The sequence below is a fragment of the Perca flavescens genome, chromosome 17, assembly GCF_004354835.1.
Source record: "Perca flavescens isolate YP-PL-M2 chromosome 17, PFLA_1.0, whole genome shotgun sequence".
NCBI lineage: Eukaryota > Metazoa > Chordata > Actinopteri > Perciformes > Percidae > Perca > Perca flavescens.
Window position 1 is genome coordinate 17,887,708 of NC_041347.1, and position 19,095 is coordinate 17,906,802.

The 19,095-nt window shown below is 41.5% G+C and overlaps 1 protein-coding gene across 1 annotated transcript in view; it reads left to right on the forward strand.

Moving 5' to 3' along the window:
- Positions 1–19,095, forward strand: part of zgc:171482 (zinc finger protein) — a 47,807-nt gene that overhangs the window by 13,563 nt on the left and 15,149 nt on the right. Inside the window, exons 2-3 of the mRNA XM_028604214.1 lie at positions 4,192–4,308; positions 12,267–12,359. Of these exons, the coding sequence (XP_028460015.1) occupies positions 4,198–4,308; positions 12,267–12,359 (204 nt within the window). The 5' untranslated portion in view covers positions 4,192–4,197. The remainder of the gene's footprint in view (positions 1–4,191; positions 4,309–12,266; positions 12,360–19,095) is intronic.

The following is a 19,095-nucleotide window of genomic DNA, read 5'->3' on the forward strand; positions in this document are numbered from 1 at the left end:
GTTGTAAGGCAAGGCAACTTTATTTCTATATCACCTTTCAGCAACAAGGCAATTCAAAGTGCTTTACATGAAACATTAAAGGGCAATTAAAAACAGTCATGATGAAAATAAAACAAAAAATAAAAAAAAGAATAATATACAAATGCAAGAATAAAAGTTACAGTGATTAATAATTATTCAATTTAATAGGTTGTAGGGACAGGTTTGGGAGGAAAGAGGGAGGGGTTTTATTTTTTATTTCTGTTTAATTTCTTTAGAGTGTAAAATATTCTAAATAAATAACATAATGTTCTAAGTAAATAGGGTAAATAGGTTTGGAATAATTTTTACAACTACAATTGTAATTACAGTGGGAAAGTACCAAAAAAAGTACTGTTGGGTACCGTGAACCGAATTTCAGGTACCAGTATCGGTACTGATATTGGTTCAGATGCGAAAGGCACCCAACCCTAGTATAACACATCCAATATAAACTGAAACACCACCCCCTCGAGTACCCAAACCCCATCCTTATGTGCTATATTTGTGGTTTAGTTGACTTCAATAATCATGTATGTTTAGCTCTCCCAGCAGAATCCCACGATCCTTGTTGCTACTCAGATTCTTTGAAAACACAATAAAAGCACATCATACTCTTTTTTTTTGTGGAGGCAATCTACACCCTCAAAACAGTGTGGCGGAGCACTTTGCTTGATAAAATTAGACAGAAAGATCAGTCATAGTTAAAAGCTGCATAACATGATTCTCATAATTAGTAGACGGTCCAACAATGGCAAATGTCAAGTATTTATATGATCATAAGTGGCAAAGCCCACCGATAATATATTTTGGCGATAAGGGGTTGTTACATCAAGCAGTGAAGTTGTGCACGTCATAAGAGTTCCTTCAAAGAGCAGAGCCTTTTCCGCCAAATCTAACTGTATAGTCTTTGCTATAAATGGTCAATTCAGTCATCATTGATTGCATATTTTCCTGTATTTTTCAGTGCACCTCTGTGAGCATCCAAGCAAAAAAATAAGATGCTAATTATACTGTAACTCTAGAATGTTGAACTATAAAGAAGGAATCGGAAGATGAACTAAAGTTGAACTATTCACTGATACTAAATATAAAGCATGCCTATTTGTGATTGCTGCTAAAGTTGCACTAATTAGATTCTCATAAAACAAATAACATACAGTAACAGTCCATTGAACAACTGCTCTGGTCTGATATAGTGAGAAAGGCACTTTTCAATTACGACCTCTAAACCCATTTAACATGAAGACATCACGTCCCGTAAAACAATTATAAACTTCCCCCTCCCTCTCTTTTTTCCTACCTCTTTCATTATTTTTCCCCACAATCAGTCTCTCCATCTTTTCGCTTGGTTGGGCCTGCCATTCTATTAATCTCACCAACAGATTGCCTCTATTAATTAGTCTACATCTCCCATCTTGCATGTAATAATCAGAGGTAATAGAGATATTAGGAAGATAAGGATATTTCTGCAGTCACAATCACTTTTAATTAGCCTGAAGATTAAAAGATAGACTCGCTTCTGCCTGGCTGACGTCCAGACAGACAGCGGAAGGTCTTTTTCTTGCCACAAAATTCTGTGAGGACACAAATTCTGCGGCACATCTAATGTGTCAGTTTGCAAAATATATCTGTTCCATTGTGTCTCATAGGACAATTCACATAGTGAAGGTAATAATGCGTCCATGCCTCTAGACAAAACAAGTATCCAGCTTGTCATCAGTGACATTTCAGAATGAATATTATTCCTTACAAACACTGAAAACATCCTCAGCAAACGTAAAGGTAATAATAAATTGTGCTGCTCTAATTCAAATGTATCTGCATTGCCATTTAATTTTAACATACTGTATTGGGGTACTGTAGGTTCAACTAGATAATTGAGGAAATATCTATACAGTATGTCTGTAATTAATTGGAAGGTCCAGGGTGCACTTACCCACTAGACTTGATAAAGAACTACCAATTTCTGTCACTACTTTTCCCTGCTGACAGAAGGAGATTTTGCGGTTCGCGGGATATGCCAGACAAAAGACCCTATTCTTTTAAACTTACTGGAGCTGACCTCTGCAGCATTCATGTATCTTGCTCTATAAAACACTTTGCCCCTGCAAGCACCCTGTCCTGTTGCTTTCTTGGGGCAAGGAGCTCATCCAGTTTAATGGTTAATGTTCCTGGACTATTCCCTACAGACCCCTTACTCACCATAACCCCGTCAGATCAGTGCCTACAGGGCACACATAATGAAGAGAATAGAAAATTGAACACAATACCGCTGAGCACATCATTAAACCATTTTCTATTACGGTACTCAGTATAAAAGGAAAGAAAACACTGCTGCCAGGTTGTTAAGAACCCAGAGCCAGGCTCCCAGTGGGATGCTCAGGTCTCTATGGTTTTACTGGTTGGGCAATTGTAGCACCCACAAGGTTTTAAGACACTATTTCTCACCGGGGAATCCTGCTGGCGACCTTTTAACAATTGACTTCAGAGACTGTAATCCTCACCAAAGTTGCTGTTGGCTATACTGTACTGCTTTACAGCATTATTATTTCCTGCCAGTGTTCAGAATTTATGCAAAAGGGTGACAATGGTGGATCTCAGATAAGAATTTTTTAGCTTGCCAATTTGAATGTCAAAATTCAAATTTCAGTTGGCAAGACATGCTTTGTGATTGTTACTCACTAGAGCCCAGTGCACAAAAAACTGTTGGAAAGCTGTGAGTGAAGCCACACAGTAGAGCTTTAAGTGAAAACTGTGTACTAACTTGGTGTGGAGTTCAAGATGTGAAAATGTTTATCATAAAAAATGCAAAACATGATTCCTCTTTGAGTCCTCTTTGTTATATTCACTTAAATATCAACACCATAATTTCATTACCACATCACTGTACAATGAGAACTCACCTGAAACTTACCATTTACAACTTAGAGAGCAAAGAAGCAACTAATAAAGATGGCTTATAAAATTTGGTCTTCTAACATGGCCCGATAGCTAAAACCCAAGTTTCTCAAACTTTGTTAAACTCATAAGCATTGTTCCTGCACTTTGTTTAATTTGTATTACCGAAGGCGGAGGTGGAACGTGTCTAACATCCTGCTTTACTACTGATTAATTCAGAGGGTAATAGTGTAGTTTTTTTCTCCACTACATTTGTTTATTTACTGTAGTTAGTAGTTATATTGTCTCACAATACCAGATCTATCTCTACAGCTCTGCAGAGGTAGGTTTGGCTAGTCCACACAACGTTGCTGGATAGGAGAAAAACTTGCTCTGGTTGATTGGCATTTCTTCAATCACAAACGATGCCTCTGCAAAATAGCCTCGGGAAGGGACTTGTTTTGGTGGAACATGTGCACATAGGGAGGCAAGCTCTGGAATTAAAATGGCTGTTGAGTGTGTGATGAGAATTTTACTTTTACATTTTTTTTGATTAATTAATTTGATTGTCGGAGGAGCTCGGAGGATGTTTCCCAAATTGACCGGGGTTTAGAATGCCAACACAAAGAAAGCGGAAGTTGTGGGACATCCGGCTGAAAATGAGGGACATCCGGAAGAAACTCTGGCGGCACTGGAAAAATCCCGTAAAATGAAACGTCAATATAAAATAGTGGTTATATCACAGATTATAATTAAACATACCAAAATATATATGTATATATAATGTTTATACCCTATACACATTTATACAATGTAAACTCTCAACAATGCATTAAGATTAGGACTACCTTGACCAACTACAATATTAACATGCTTATAACACATTTATGTATCAATAAGGATATAACACTATAAACACTTTGAAATGGCCCATTCTTTACACTGAGCTCATATACTTTTGATAATTAAAGATTACTTTGGCATGGAATATATTTATATTTTGGTTTTGAAACAATTTAGGTTTCTGTCTCTCTCTGTCTCTAGCCCCATGTTCAGTGTTCCAAATTATTCTAAACATTTAGACTAGTCCAAAATCACCCATGTGAGGATGTTCTGACAGAGAGACTCAACATATATTTATGCTAACCTGCCATGATGAATCTGTCATTCTGAAGAACTATTTCTAAATTGAGATGAGATACATGCATGCTCATGCCCCTTTAACACTGACATTTTATCCCGTTCTGCATTTTAATCATATTTGCGTATGTTTGGGTGTGTGTGTTTGTGTAGTCTCAGATGAAGATGAAGTCTGCGGGCATCGTGGATGGAGGCTTGTTCACAGAGAGCTATTGTAACATCTGCAATGCCCAGCTCATCTCCGAGTCCCAGCGCACGGCTCACTATGAGGTGAGTCCGTTTCTGCTCATACAGGAATGTTTCCACAAAACAAACAAAAAAATGTTGCTACAATCACTGCTTTGACAAGCAGATTCCTGCTCTGTACACTTTGCATCAGCCTTATTTGTACCCATTTGTGCTTGTGCCGTTCAATACAGTGCTCATCCATTATACATAGGTTTAATGCAGCGTGACGCAAGTCACTTGCACACAAACATAGTTTTTATTTTAATGTAGTCTACCTCTCAGCAGACTCCGTAAGACTAATTTAATGAATGGCCATTCAATAATCAGCCCGTGCATTATGTATCGTGTGTGTGTGTGTGCATTGAGGTTGTCCTTGATTACAAGACAAACTAATGAGGACAAGACTCCTATCTAGAGAGAATTAAGCAAGGACGACTGTGCATTTATCTGCATGCATGTGTATCAACCATATTCACTTGAAAGTAATTTATTTCCTTCTCTCAACCTAACTCTGACAGGGACCTTGAGTTGTGCAGAGAAATGGGCAAGCTGAGTCAGTGCATTTCCTCAGTTCACCCTTAACAAAAGGTCTCTGTAGAGGTCAGTAGATCAAGGAGATAAGGCAAGAAATAATTTGAAGGCAGGAAATTGTTGCGTTTTAGTTTCATTAAGGATAGAAGGCAAGGAAAGGCAATTATACTTCTACATTTCATAAGAGGGATAACTGAACGTGTTTTGCATAAGACACGGAGACAACAACAAGCTAAAGAAAGGAGTACTATCATGGGGGATGAATTATTGAGGAGTCAAGGGTTTTGGAGTCCATCCCTACTCTAATTGGGGACTATGGCAGTAAGCATTTTTGACAAATGCCAAAAGCACCAGGAAAATAACTGAACTGCACTTCAGCAGTTTAGTTACAACAAATCTATCCATAAACTGACTCGCATAGATGGACTACAAGTGAGGCAAACCTTTTAGTGTCTTCAAGGGCTCTCGCTCATGCTGCTCCCTCACACCTATACACATCAATCCTCTCACAAGAATGGATCAGATTAACACCACACCAAACTCTTTATTTGCACATCTGCCCCATAGACAGTCAATGCCAGTGTTTCCCATACATACAGTAGGTTATACTTGGGTGCCCCACCCGGGTAGATTGATACCCGCCCAGGTAGATAAAATCCGAATTAAATTTTTTTCCCCCATCAACGATGTAATTTTATAGCACACAGAGCAGCGGCCTCCAGCCACTCCCCCTCCCCCTTGTGTGCCACTTGCATGTCACAGCGTCAACAATTCACTTCAGGCCAGGCTCAGAGCAAGGCTATGTTAGTAGCATGTTAGTAGTAGCGTATGCTACCTTTGGTGTTTTGGCTTCCCGCGGGATTAACTGTACTGATAAACGCTGCGGCCACACCGCTGTGAAAGCTCCCTGAACGTCATTTACATAGTCTGGTTTATCACCATCTCCACGGCAGTGTGTTCTGCTTGAGCTTAGTCTATATCCTTGATGTTCCACTTCCGGGATTGCTCCGGTGCCGAAGGAAATTCCGCCGGATGCATGTATTTTCGCCGATGTCCATTTCCTCCCTCTTTCTTTGTGTTTGAATTTTAAACTCTGGTAGATTTATGAGGACTATGGTCGACTGCTCCTCAGATCTCTGCAGGGTAAATTGAGACAGCTAGCTAAACTATCGGTCCAATCTGCGTTTTCTTTCGCAATTCAATTCAATTTTATTTATAGTATCAAATCATAACAGAGTTATCTCGAGATACTTTACAGATAGAGTGGGTCTAGACCACACTCTATAATTTACAAAGCCCCAACAATTACAGTAATTCCCCCAAGAGCAAGCATTATAAATGGCTATTGCGACAGTGGCGAGGAAAAACTCCCTTTAGGAAGAAACCTCAGCAGACCCAGACTCTTGGTAGGCGGTGTCTGACGGGGCCGGTTGGGGGTGTGATGAACAGTGGCAAATAATAGTCACATTAAAGATAGTGGAACAGTGACTTTGAAGGTAGTCGTTGTAGTTCATGTCACAGCAGGACGTTGCGGGATGAAACGTGGCGCTGCAGAGCATGGGTGGATGCGGCGGACGCAGCAGAACGCGGCTGGACATTGCAGGGAATCGCAGAGCATGGCTCTGCAAAGAAGAAACATAAGGACTGCAGGGAGTAAACTCCCCAGAGCTAGGTTAGTAACAAGCAGTTCTGGGACAGGATGCATACAAAAGGAAACAAATGAAAACATTGATGAGAGGCTGTACTGGCCTGCCTCCCTCTACTCTCACTATATTATTGATTATATGATAAACAAATCTGATGACTACAAAGAGAAGCAGGTGGGCCGGGTTAGGCGGATGCTGCAACTCCTCACTTCTTAACTATAAGCTTTATCAAAGAGGAGAGTTTTCAGTTTACTCTTAAATGAGGCGACGGTGTCTGCCCCCCGAACCCAGACTGGGAGCTGGTTCCACAGGAAAGGAGCCTGGTAGCTGAATGCTCTGGCTCCCATTCTACTTTTGGAGACTCTAGAAACCACAAATAACTCTGCATTCTGGGAGCGCAGTGCTCTAGTGGGACAATAAGGTACTAAGAGCTGTTCTAGATAAGATGGTGCTTGAACATTTAGGGCTTTGTAGGTCAGGAGATGGACTTTAAAGTCAATCCTTGATTTTACAGGAAGCCAATGCAGAGAAGCTAAAACAGGAGAAATATGATCTCTTTTCTTAGTTCTCGTCAGATCAAAAATAACTCCTAGATTTCTGACAGTAGTGCTGGAGGACAGGACAACACCATCCAGAGTAGCTATATCTTTAGATAATGAAGTTCGGAGGAGTTTAGGGCCCAGCACAATAACTTCAGTTTTGTTACAGTTTAACATCAGAAAATTATAGGTCATCCAGGATTTTATATCTTTAATACATGCTTGAAGGTTAGCTAACTGACTGGTTTCGTCTGGTTTGATTGATAAGTATAATTGGGTGTCATCCGCATAGCAGTGATAGTTAATTGAGTGTTTCCTAATGATATTACCAAGAGGAAGCATATATAAGGAGAATAAAATTGGTCCAAGCACTGAGCCTTGTGGAATGCCATGTTTAACTTTTGCGTACTTAGAGGATTTATCATTAACATTAACAAAATGAGATCGATCAGAGAAATAAGACTTAAACCAGCTTAGTGCAATTCCTTTAATTCCGACTAAGTGTTCCAATCTCTGTAACAGGATTGTATGGTCAATAGTGTCAAAAGCAGCACTAAGATCTAATAAAACAAGTATGGAGACAAGTCCTTTGTCTGCAGCAGTTAGAACGTCGTTAGTAATTTTCACCAGTGCCGTCTCTGTGCTATGAATCTTTCTATATCCTGATTGAAAGTCTTCAAATAAACTGTTGCTATGGAGAAAATCACATAACTGATTAGCAACTACCTTCTCTAGGATCTTGGAGAGAAAGGGAAGGTTAGATATAGGTCTATAGTTTGCTAAGACCTCAGGATCGAGGGTGGGTTTTTTCAGAAGAGGTTTTATCACAGTTACTTTAAATGACTGCGGTACATGACCTGTTAATAAAGACATATTGATCATATCTAGTAGAGAGGTGTTAACCCACGGGTAATGCTTCTTTGAGTAGCCTCGTTGGGATGGGGTCTAAGAGACAGGTAGATGGCTTAGCTGAAGATACCTTTACCATTAGTTTTTGAAGGTCTATAGGATAAAAGCAGTCTAAGTATATGTCAGGTCTAGTCGTTCTTTCTAGCAGTCCTGCGTTGAAAGGTGAACCATTAGAAGTTGAGGGAAAAAGGTGATGAATTTTATCTCTAATTGTTATAATTTTATCATTAAAGCTCATGAAGTCATCACTACTCAGAGCTAGAAGAATAGATGGCTCAGTAGAGCTGTAACTATCTGTCAGCCTGGCTACAGTGCTGAAAAGAAACCTTGGGTTGTTCTTGTTTTCTTCTATTAATGATGAGTAATAGTCTGATCTGGCATGTCTGAGGGCCGTCCTATAGGTTTTCAGACTGTCTTGCCAGTCCAAACGAGACTCTTCCAGTTTGGTGGAGCGCTTTAATTTACGAGTTTGGGAGTTATACCAAGGTGCTAGTTTCCTTTGCTTCATCTTCTTCTTTTTGAGTGGAGCAACAGAGTCTAAAGTAGTCCGTAGGCAGGCCGTAACACCATCTACACAATTGTCGATTTGAGAGGGACTAAAGTTTACATAAAGGTCCTCTGTTGTATTAAAACAAGGTAATGAGTTTAGTGCTGTTGGAATGTCTTCCTTAAATGTAGCTATAGCACTCTCAGATAGGCATCTAGTATAGAAGTTTTTATCTAATTTCGTATAATCGGGTATTAAGAATTTGAAAGTAATTAAGAAGTGGTCTGATAATAAAGGATTTTGCGGGAATACTAATACATCTTCAATTTTGATACCATATGCCAGCACGAGGTCGAGGGTGTGGTTAAAACAGTGCGTGGCCTCATGCACACTCTGACTGAAGCCAATGGATATTAAAATCACCTACAATAAGTACTTTGTCTGATTTAAGGACTACACATGATAAAAACTCTGAGAATAGATAAAAATTCAGAATACGGACCTGGAGCTCGGTAGACAACAACAAATATAATTGGCTGTACTGATTTACGTGTTGGATGTTGAAGATTAAGAACAAGGCTTTCAAAAGAGTTATAATTTAGTTTGGGTTTAGGGTTAATTAACGGGCTTGAATCAAATATGGCTGCAACTCCCCCTCCTCGGCCTGAGCCTCTGGGAATTTGAGTATTAATATGACTGGGAGGAGTCGCTTCATTTAGACTAACATATTCTTCATGGCCCAGCCAGGTTTCAGTAAGACAGAATAGATATCAATTGGATTATCAGATATCAATTCATTTACTAGTACTGTTTTAGAAGACAGAGATCTGATATTTAGTAATCCACATCTAATTTTCCTATCCTTTTCTATCATTGCAGTGGTAGTTTTAATTCCAATTAGGTTGTTATGTATTGCCCCTCTCTTGGTTAACTTTGATTTAACTGATCTGAGTCGAGGAACAGACACCGTCTCATTATTTGGGACAGGCTGTGGCTGACGTGAACTGGATGCTAAATTGACTATGTTTGCAGTCAACTTCTTATTTCTTAGGGGATTCACCACTTTGTATGGTCTGTTGTTGATTATAACTGGAATAGTACTAGTACTACATGTTACTGGAATAGTATTAGTACTACATGTTACTGGAATAATACTAGTACTACATGTTACCCTGCAGAAAACATTTTCAGATTCATCCACTTGTATAGTGCTATCAGGATCAATACCTGGGGGGCATGAATCTGTGATATTTTCAACAGAATGTCAATACTTGCCTTTCAGTGTGGTCGTTATGTTGTCAGATAGCAGCCTGGCTCCGTGTCGGTTTGGGTGGAGACCATCATGCTTCAGTAGGCTGGGCCAGTCCCAGAACGTTGAAGTTGAAGTTGTTGACATAGGGAATGCTCAGGGAAGTGCAGAGTTGTTCCAGCCAGGTGTGGAGCCAGAACAGTCCGGACCATCTCTCCGCACCCTTCCTGTAGGTAGGTAGAGGCCCAGAGATGACGATCTGTTTTCCTGTGCCCATCAGGGTGGAGAGGAGAGTGGTGAAGTCTCTCCGGAGCGCTGTCGACCGTCCCTCTCTGATGTCGTTTGTGCCCACGTGCACGATGATGTTGTCGACCTTGGCGTGGTGGGCGAGGATGCCGGGAAGTTTGTGCTGGATGTCACTTACCTTGGCACCGGGGAAGCAGTAGACCTTGGAGGGACATCTAGGTGAAGGGGGAATGTATTTATCAGCGACTCCACCGCCCATGACGATTGTGATTGGCCTAAAGAAATTCTGATAAACCAGAGCACGTTTTTCTCCCATCCCGGAATGATGTGGGGACTAGCCAGACTCTCCGCTCCGCAGCGTGTGGATGTTCTGGCAAAGCAAGACTAGCTTGAGCTGATCTATATTTGGAGTTAAATGGAGCTAACTGGAGCTAATCAGGAGCCTTCAGTTGTAGTTCTCTCCGTGCCCGTAGTAATCAACTGTAATGTTATTTATGCACTCAAGCCCGATTAAAAACTAACATTTTATTAAGTGTGCTGTAAAAGTTTTAAACTACAATCGATTTTTTAAAATAAATAGTTTATAAACCTTTTGACTAGTTTATTACTGAACCCAGCCGTCACATGCCGCGTCACCCACCACCACAAGTAAATTCTTAATCTGTGGGAAACGCTGAATGCACACCATTTTCGCACACCACTTTCTGATATTGTTACAAAATATTACGGTATTTGGATATTAAGGTTGTGAATCTGATCATGTGTGAGTGAGATACATTCTGCATGTATTTGTCCTCTGCCCTGTCTGTCTCCTCCAACTTGATTTGACATTAAAAAACAGAGGAAGAAGAGACAGAGACATGCACAGTCCATTGGAGTAGGGTGAGCACTGAGGGTCAGTTCATGGTAACCATGGTGACACAAGGTCCAGCTTTTAGTCCATATCCCAGAGCCATCAACTGCATGACCATTTATACCTATAAACACAGGCATACACTCAGACACTCAGACACACAAACACACACACACACACAGCACTGACAAAATGCATTAAAATAGTCTGACAAGTGAGGAGGCATGTGAGGTAGGCTTTCTTGTCCCGGGGGCAGAGGATCCAATCTAAGCACTGGAGCAGCAAGTACAGTGTCTTGTCAGTCTCCCATTTGCTTTCTTTGTGTCCTGTTCAGGCATGATATACACCTAAACCAACAACTACATTTTCTTCTACAAAACGCAATCATATAACCCATATGATTGGTGAAAACTAAGTGATTCCTATCCATCTCAACACACTTGACACAACACTTAATTATGTCCATCTCTCATCAATCCAAAGTTTCACATTTTTCTCCCTTGATGCTTTTCGTAACCACAACCTTGGCATGCTGTATCCCTGCACGCTGTCATACAATAATGTGTATTTCACTGTATATGTGGCAGTAAAGAGACAATCTCCTTGACAGTGTCAACGTTTGCTTTTGGAAAATTGCACCAGCAGTGGTATTTATAGATAAAAAGAGATGTGATATAGTAGAAAGGAGTGAAGGTCACAAAGCATGCCAATAAAAGTAATATGTATAGAGCAAGATAGGGGTGTCAAACTTGTATACACACACACACATACACACACACACACACACAGAAGTGTCTAAACACGTACACATGCACTAATCTTTACCCTGCAGTATGTCCAGTGATTTTGATTGTTCTGCATTAAAGTGACAGTTAACAGCTTCAAGGACAGCTCACTGTCCTTTCATATAAACACTACCATATATGTCTGCTTATTACAGCTTATAGTCTTTATGACAGAGGCAGACACAAAGCACCCACAGACAGGTGGGGCAAAAATACAACCATAACAAATGAGTAAGCAGCACAAACTCCTTCTCACCATAAGCTTTTAATATCATGCAGACTCATTCCAATCTATTATCTGCTTTTCTATTTGTGTGTGTGTATATATATATATATATATATATATGCTATTAATCATTGATTCCATAAAACAAGTTTTTGTTATTGTTTTTGAGGCACCAGGATGTTACTGTAATTTGAGCCATCCAAATTATTGCCTCACTTCCTTTGGCACTCTATGGTGCCAGTGCGTGCAAGTGAAGTAAAGAGTCCTTACATGCATCTCCCAACCACCTCCCCTTTCCCAACATCTTACTCAGGGCTCCCAGAAAGCTGAGGCTGTCCCAGGCCATTGGCCACCTAGCCGGGGGCAAAATGTCTGCTAGCATCATCAGCTGAAACAGAGATAAAGGCTTGGAAGGAGTAGCCAAGGTGGAGTGGCAGTCATTGATTTTTCTTCCACTTGGCTCACTTGATAAAATCAAACTCAGTTCACTGGCTGACACTCTCTCATTTTCTTTTTCTGTCTTTCTCAGAGTAAGAAACATGCCAACAAGGTACGTCTGTTCTACATGCTTCACCCTGAAGACGGAGGACCACCTTCCAAGAGACTGCGGCCAGATAACCCAGTATGCTCCCACTGAGTGTGTGTTTCTGTGTCTGTGTTGCATAACATACAATGTTAATGATATTTTCTCAGCTTACATTTAAGGACAATTATTTGCATGCTGAAATGTGTGAATTTGCAGCATGTTTTCATGTATGTACAGTACAGGCCAAAAGTTTGGACACACCTTCTCATTCAATGCGTTTTCTTTATTTTCATGACTATTTACATTGTAGATTCTCACTGAAGGCATTAAAACTATGAATGAACACATGTGGAATTAGGTACTTAACAAAAAAGTGTGAAATAACTGAAAACATGTCCTATAATTTAGATTCCTCAAAGTAGCCACCCTTTGCTTTTTTGATAGCGCTGCAAACCCTTGGTGTTCTCTCAATGAGCTTCATGAGGTAGTCACCTGAAATGGTTTTCACTTCACAGGTGTGCCTTGTCAGGGTTAATTAGTGGAATTCTTTACCTTATTAATGGGGTTGGGACCATCAGTTGTGTTGTGCAGAAGTCAGGTTGTCAAGTTAACAGCAGCTCAGATTAGTGACCAGATGAATGCCACACAGAGTTCTAGCAGCAGACACATCTCTAGAACAACTGTTAAGAGGAGACTGCGCAAATCAGGCCTTCATGGTCAAATAGCTGCTAGGAAACCACTGCTAAGGAGAGGCAACAAACAGAAGAGATTTGTTTGGGCCAAGAAACACAAGGAATGGACATTAGACCAGTGGAAATCTGTGCTTTGGTCTGATGAGTCCAAATTTGAGATCTTTGGTTCCAACCGCCGTGTCTTTGTGCGACGCAGAAAAGGTGAACAGATGGATTCTACATGCCTGGTTCCCACCGTGAAGCATGGAGGAGGAGTTGTGATGGTGTGGGGGTGCTTTGCTGGTGACACTGTTGGGGATTTATTCAAAATTGAAGGCATACTGAACCAGCATGGCTACCACGGCATCCTGCAGCGACATGCCATCCCATCCGGTTTGCGTTTAGTTAGTTTAGTTCATTTAGTATCATTTATTTTTCAACAGGACAATGACCCCAAATACACCTCCTGGCTGTGTAAGGGCTATTTGACCAAGAAGGAGAGTGATGGAGTGCTGCGCCAGAGGACCTGGCCTCCACAGTCACCGGACCTGAACCCAATCGAGATGGTTTGGGGTGAGCTGGACCGCAGAGTGAAGGCAAAAGGGCCAACAAGTGCTAAGCATCTCTGGGAACTCCTTCAAGACTGTTGGAAAACCATTTCAGGTGACTACCTCTTGAAGCTCATCCAGAGAATGCCAAGAGTGTGCAAAGCAGTAATCAGAGCAAAGGGTGGCTACTTTGAAGAAACTAAAATATAAGACATGTTTTCAGTTATTTCACACTTTTTTGTTAAGTACATAATTCCACGTGTTCATTCATAGTTTTGATGCCTTCAGTGAGAATATACAATGTAAATAGTCATGAAAATAAACGCATTGAATGAGAAGTTGTGTCCAAACTTTTGGCCTGTACTGTAGATGACAAAAAAAAACCTGAGTTGACTTGCCTCCAAGTCTAATCCTTTCCAGGGCCCATCCACTCTCAGGCTTGGTCATTGCAGCCAAGTGCTCATGAGAATATTTGTTTGATCTGGTGTGTGCAGTTGTTCTCCTAAGAGAGGTTATGCCTTAGCTGTGGTGTTTCTGGCTAGATTTAGTGGAGGCAGATGCCAACGAGCAGCTCTATATCGGACTATTGCAGGCTACGGCTAGGGAGGTCAGTGCATTACCAATGTTTGTGTGATTGTCTGTCTGTGTGTGTACGGTAGATGGGCCTTTGTGTCTGTATATTTCTAGGGCCCTGTTCTGCAATTGTAGTGAATGCTGAGGTTACATTTGCATCCACAGTGAATTGTTGGGCTTCGAACGTGATGCACAACTGCTATTTAGCAGTTGATTAAATTTGGATTATGTATTTATGGGTCTGTATGTGTTTGTGTGTGTCTTTGAAAAGAAATGTGAACACAATAGACTTTTGTGAAAAGGGAACTTTACTATAGTACACAGCTAGTGGAAAAATAAAGCTCATCAAACTGACAAATCTAGCTGTGCCATAGAGAGAGGACAGAAGGAGTGGAAGATGTGGAGCGTCTTTCAAAAAATGGTGCAGTGCCACATCCAAGACCCTGAGCCGGAGCGCAGGGCCAATTAGCTCTGTATGGCAATGACCCTATGTCCTCCTCTTATAGGAAATTCATAATAAGAGAAATAAGAAACTCAAATATTTGGAAACATCCCCAGTGTAAGTGATGTCAGGTGGCACTTGATAAATGAGCGATGCAAAGTTTAAAGCCCTGACAAATAATGTTTGCGCTTTTAAGCAAACACCTTCAATGGAAACAGATTAAAGTTATGAATGAAACGGGCCATTTGTGTCACGTCCTGTTGTGTTCTTTAACCACCCAATGTAGTACAAGTAAACTTTATATTTCACAACTACTGTTTTCCGTCAGATAGTTTATAGATTTTTCCGACCGAATTTGAAGACATTTCTCTGAGAAAGAGAGAAAGAAAAGAGACGAGCGAGACAGATTGACTCTGCTTTGTTGTTGCAGGAAACAATTAGCTGTGACACAAACTCCTGGGAAATTCAGTGCTTGTGTTTCATTTTTTTTTTTTACTTTCTTGTGGCAGCGACATGGATGTATTAAGAGAACGGGCAGCGATAGAGGCAGGGATGTTTCCTGTTTACTTACACCAAGACTGATTGCCGGTTACATGATCGGCCACTGCAGCGTGGGGTTGAGTTTCCCCAAAAGTAGCAACCCAGTCTCATGGCAGTACGTGAAATGGTCACGTTATTTAATCTATTGATATTCATGGGGACGTTTTTGAAGTTTTTTTCGTGGTGGCCAGCACAAAATGTAAACTAATGTATTTAAATGGGAAGCATATGTCGTGGTCACAGCACGACTACGGTAGCAAGTAGTATGAAATGCCGAAAATCCGCGTAAGGAGGTTGGTTGGTGGGGTGGATGGGTCAAACAATTCCGAACTTTCACCCCGGAGGCCGGGGATCACGTCCCGTGTGTGGCGTTTTGTTTCCCCGTTAACCGTCCCGTTATTGTCGCGCGTCCTTTCTCCGTTGTTTTTTCCTAAACCCAACCTCCACCATCCCGTTATTGTCGCGCATCCCCGCGGCCGTCTACCGGCGTGTGAGGCATCCTCCCCCGGCGTGTGAGGCATCCTCCCCCGGCATGTGAGGCATCCTCCCCCGGCATGTGGCGTTTGCTTTCCCCGTTGGATTGTCGACATTGGAAAGTTATAGAAATCGTCGGACACAGCCCTCCCAGTTCCGACGACGGAAAGTTGTGGATGGAAGGGGTTTCTTGAAGCTGTTTGGAATCATTTTATACTATAAAACTCTTGAAATGGGAACGTGCTATTATGTTTCTTACTCAACCAGTTGAACCCTGTTTCTTAACACAAGCTGTGCTCTAAGAGGTAAAAAGGTAAAACACGTGCACCACACTGCAGACACTCATGAAATGTCACGAGTTTACAAACACACATACTGTAGAAATATACAGATCTGCGTCTCCATCTGTCTTCCTAAGTGAATAGGACGTGACTCAGCCCCTCCTGGCTTTTACCTCAAATGGGACACTGAATACACACAAACAGGCCATGTGCACACACACATACACTCTCACGGCATCTGCCGTACTGGAACTTACTTTGAGCGCCACAGCTAGCACTTTGCTTATAACCTTTCACGCGGAGATGTGACATTGATTATCTGGCAATTCTGGAAAAACTCATGTAAGACGAACGGTTCTCCAGAGATGAAATTCTTACCTCAATTTGGGATAAACATTTCTTCTTTCATTTCTTTTACCTTTTTTTTCTCCAAGGGGGAATGTTGCACATCTGTTTTCTACATTTCATCTTAGTGTTTTTGCCCCTCTGTTCTCGTACTGATTGATATGGTGCAGTCCAATGGGAACAGCAGAAAAGGGTTTTTCGAAGAGTGAATGAAATACCAGCGTCTACCCAGTGTAAAATGCCATGCCTTGAGGCTTGTGTGTTTGTGTGTAGGTGAAAGTGTTTGTCACAGAACAAACAAAGAAAGTAGGTCACAAAGGTGCTCCTAGATGAAAGGGGAGGGGACTTTATCCGTTTTTCCCCCCTATTCTCCACTCTGCTTTCTCTTTGTCTGTGCCGTTTTTTACCTGCGCAAAGGGCAAGAGATAACAAAATGCTTTTTCTTCCCTCGCCTTTTATTGTCCTCTAATGCTATATTTGTACTGTCTGTGCTTTCAATTTACACTTTGAGTGCTTCTTCAAACTCCCAATGAGAGCGTCTGTTTGCCTGTGCTGCTCCATGTGTATATTTAGCAATGTTTCCCACAGCGCCTCGACACAGAGCAAGGGGAGAAGATGGGAGGAACAGAGAGAAAGCAAAACAGAAGGAGAGGAAGATTAACACAGCCAATTAGGAGTCTATTGTTAGGTGCATGAGCAGGATGAAGCCACCCAAACACAAAATATTCTGCGATACAGGCGTCACTGTCAGGCAGCGGATAAACAGGCACACATGCAGCTTGTGCACACACAAACAGAAGCACACTCAACAATTAGGTCGCATGCAAATCAGTCTCAACAGATGTGTGAGGTGCGACAGGTAGAGACAGTGAGGAACAAAATACAGAGGAAAACTGAAATAAGCAAAGGTAAGAATCTAGAAATCAAAAATGAGGAAACTGAAAGGTTGATGACTTTCAGCCGAGACAGACGATGGAAGAAAACAGTGAGTCAGAGATGCTGTTTGTTTTAAAGTGGTTCAGTGGAGTGGCAGCTGTAATAAGCTTACAATTATTAATATGTCAGTCATCCACACACACTTGAGATTGTTTAAAACTTTCCCCGCACCGTCACTAAATCCCTTGTGTAACATCTGTCATTGAGCGACAGGATTTGCGTTGCCTTCTTCTTTCAAAAAGATGCCTCATTGTGTTTCCGTCCCATCTCTGTCAACTGATTCTTTTACTTATCGGTGTGTTTTGACAGGTGAGACCACTGCAGGCTTCCACAGAGAATAATCTCAGCCTCTTTGTCCAAAGTCAAAAAAACATTTAGTTAAGGGACATGAATAGTGAACGAGACAAGAGGAGGAGCAAACAGTACACACATTACAAAGGAGGTGGAACAAAACAAGGAGAGATGCTAATGAGGAAGCAGGGGAAATGTAGGTGCGAGGGATGGATGGAGTGAGGGAGGGAGGGAGGAAAAAACTCTCTTTTAGAAGGAGAGGAGACTTCTCATGGGCGCTGACTGTGTCTCCCATGATCCAATCATAAATAAAGATCATAGGATAAATATAGATAACATGGTTTTACTTTACATACAAACACACTCACACCCAAGCAAATGTGCACACACTTTCTTTCTCTTCCTTTGGCAACATGAGACAATGCTTCATGCGCTAATAAAGCACAAAGAAATTAATTTGTACCAACTGAAAAGGAAAAGGAAATTGAGTTACTGGTGGAGATGGAGGAGGGGGGTATGGGAAAGTTCAGAGCAAGTCTTTAACATGATCACAGCGGGGACAGACACGGGGGAGGAGAGGAGGCATGGCGGTGGAGGAGGAGGAGGAGGAGGAGAGGGGGTGGCGAGGGCCTGCCAATACAGATAAATATTTCATCCCAGAACACAGAGAGTCACTGAGACCGGTGCCCAGAGGGGGGGGCGCGAGGGGAGATGCAGGGAGGGAGAGAGAGAAAAAAAAAGGCTGAGAGTGAAGGCAAAGCAAAAAGACAAAAAGCAAGAGAAGAGAGTGAGAGTGAGAGAAAAAACACAGAGAGCAATAGAGAGATGGGACAGCTGAGAGACAAAGCTAAGCCTGGGAGGTAAAGGTGTCCTTAACTCTCACATCCACTCTCTGTGATGCTAAACAGGGCTGACACAAGACACACACACACACACAAATTGCATCCGCAGAGACACAGCACACACTCAGATACGGTGTCGCAGACACTTTTCTATTATTGTTCTCGATTTTGCCGAGACTGAGGTTTCTCTTCTCCAACTCCGACACCTTAACTAGAGAGAATGCTGGTGTGAAAAGAAACCAAGAAAGAAAAAAAGGGAGAGATGTGCAAACAAACTCAAAGAGAGTTCAGCAGAGGCAGAGACCTTAAGAGGATTGAAGCCTGGACAGTGAGAAAGTGGAGGTTCAATATGAGCAGTGAAAGGAAAGAAACTGTGGGAAAAGTTGTGAAAGTGTAGAATTTAAACGGTTGCACTGAAATAGCGTGAAATATTACAACTCCTAAAGACAATTAAACATATTATTTTAGTTTATTTTAAGCAGTCCCTGTTCAAGTTCATGTATTTAACTATGTGGGCTGCAGAACATCACACCATTATGTGATTGTTTTCAGCAAGATCTTAATCCAAAACCATGGATATTAATATGCTGTTATAACAGCCTCCACTCCTCTGGCAAAGATATCTACAAGATTTTGGAGCCTGGCTGCATTATTAACTTACATTCAGCCACAAGAGCAATAGTGAGGTCACGGACTGATGTTGGATGATGTCATATATGGCCTGTCCAAATTCATCCCAAAGGGGTTGGATGAGGTTGAGGTCAGATCTTTGTGCAGGCCAATCAAGTTCTTTCTCACCTAGTCTCGCTTTGCCAGACCTAACTGCACAGCGCTGTGGAGTAAGGTCTGGCAACACCACACATACATTCTGGGATATGAGAAAAAACAC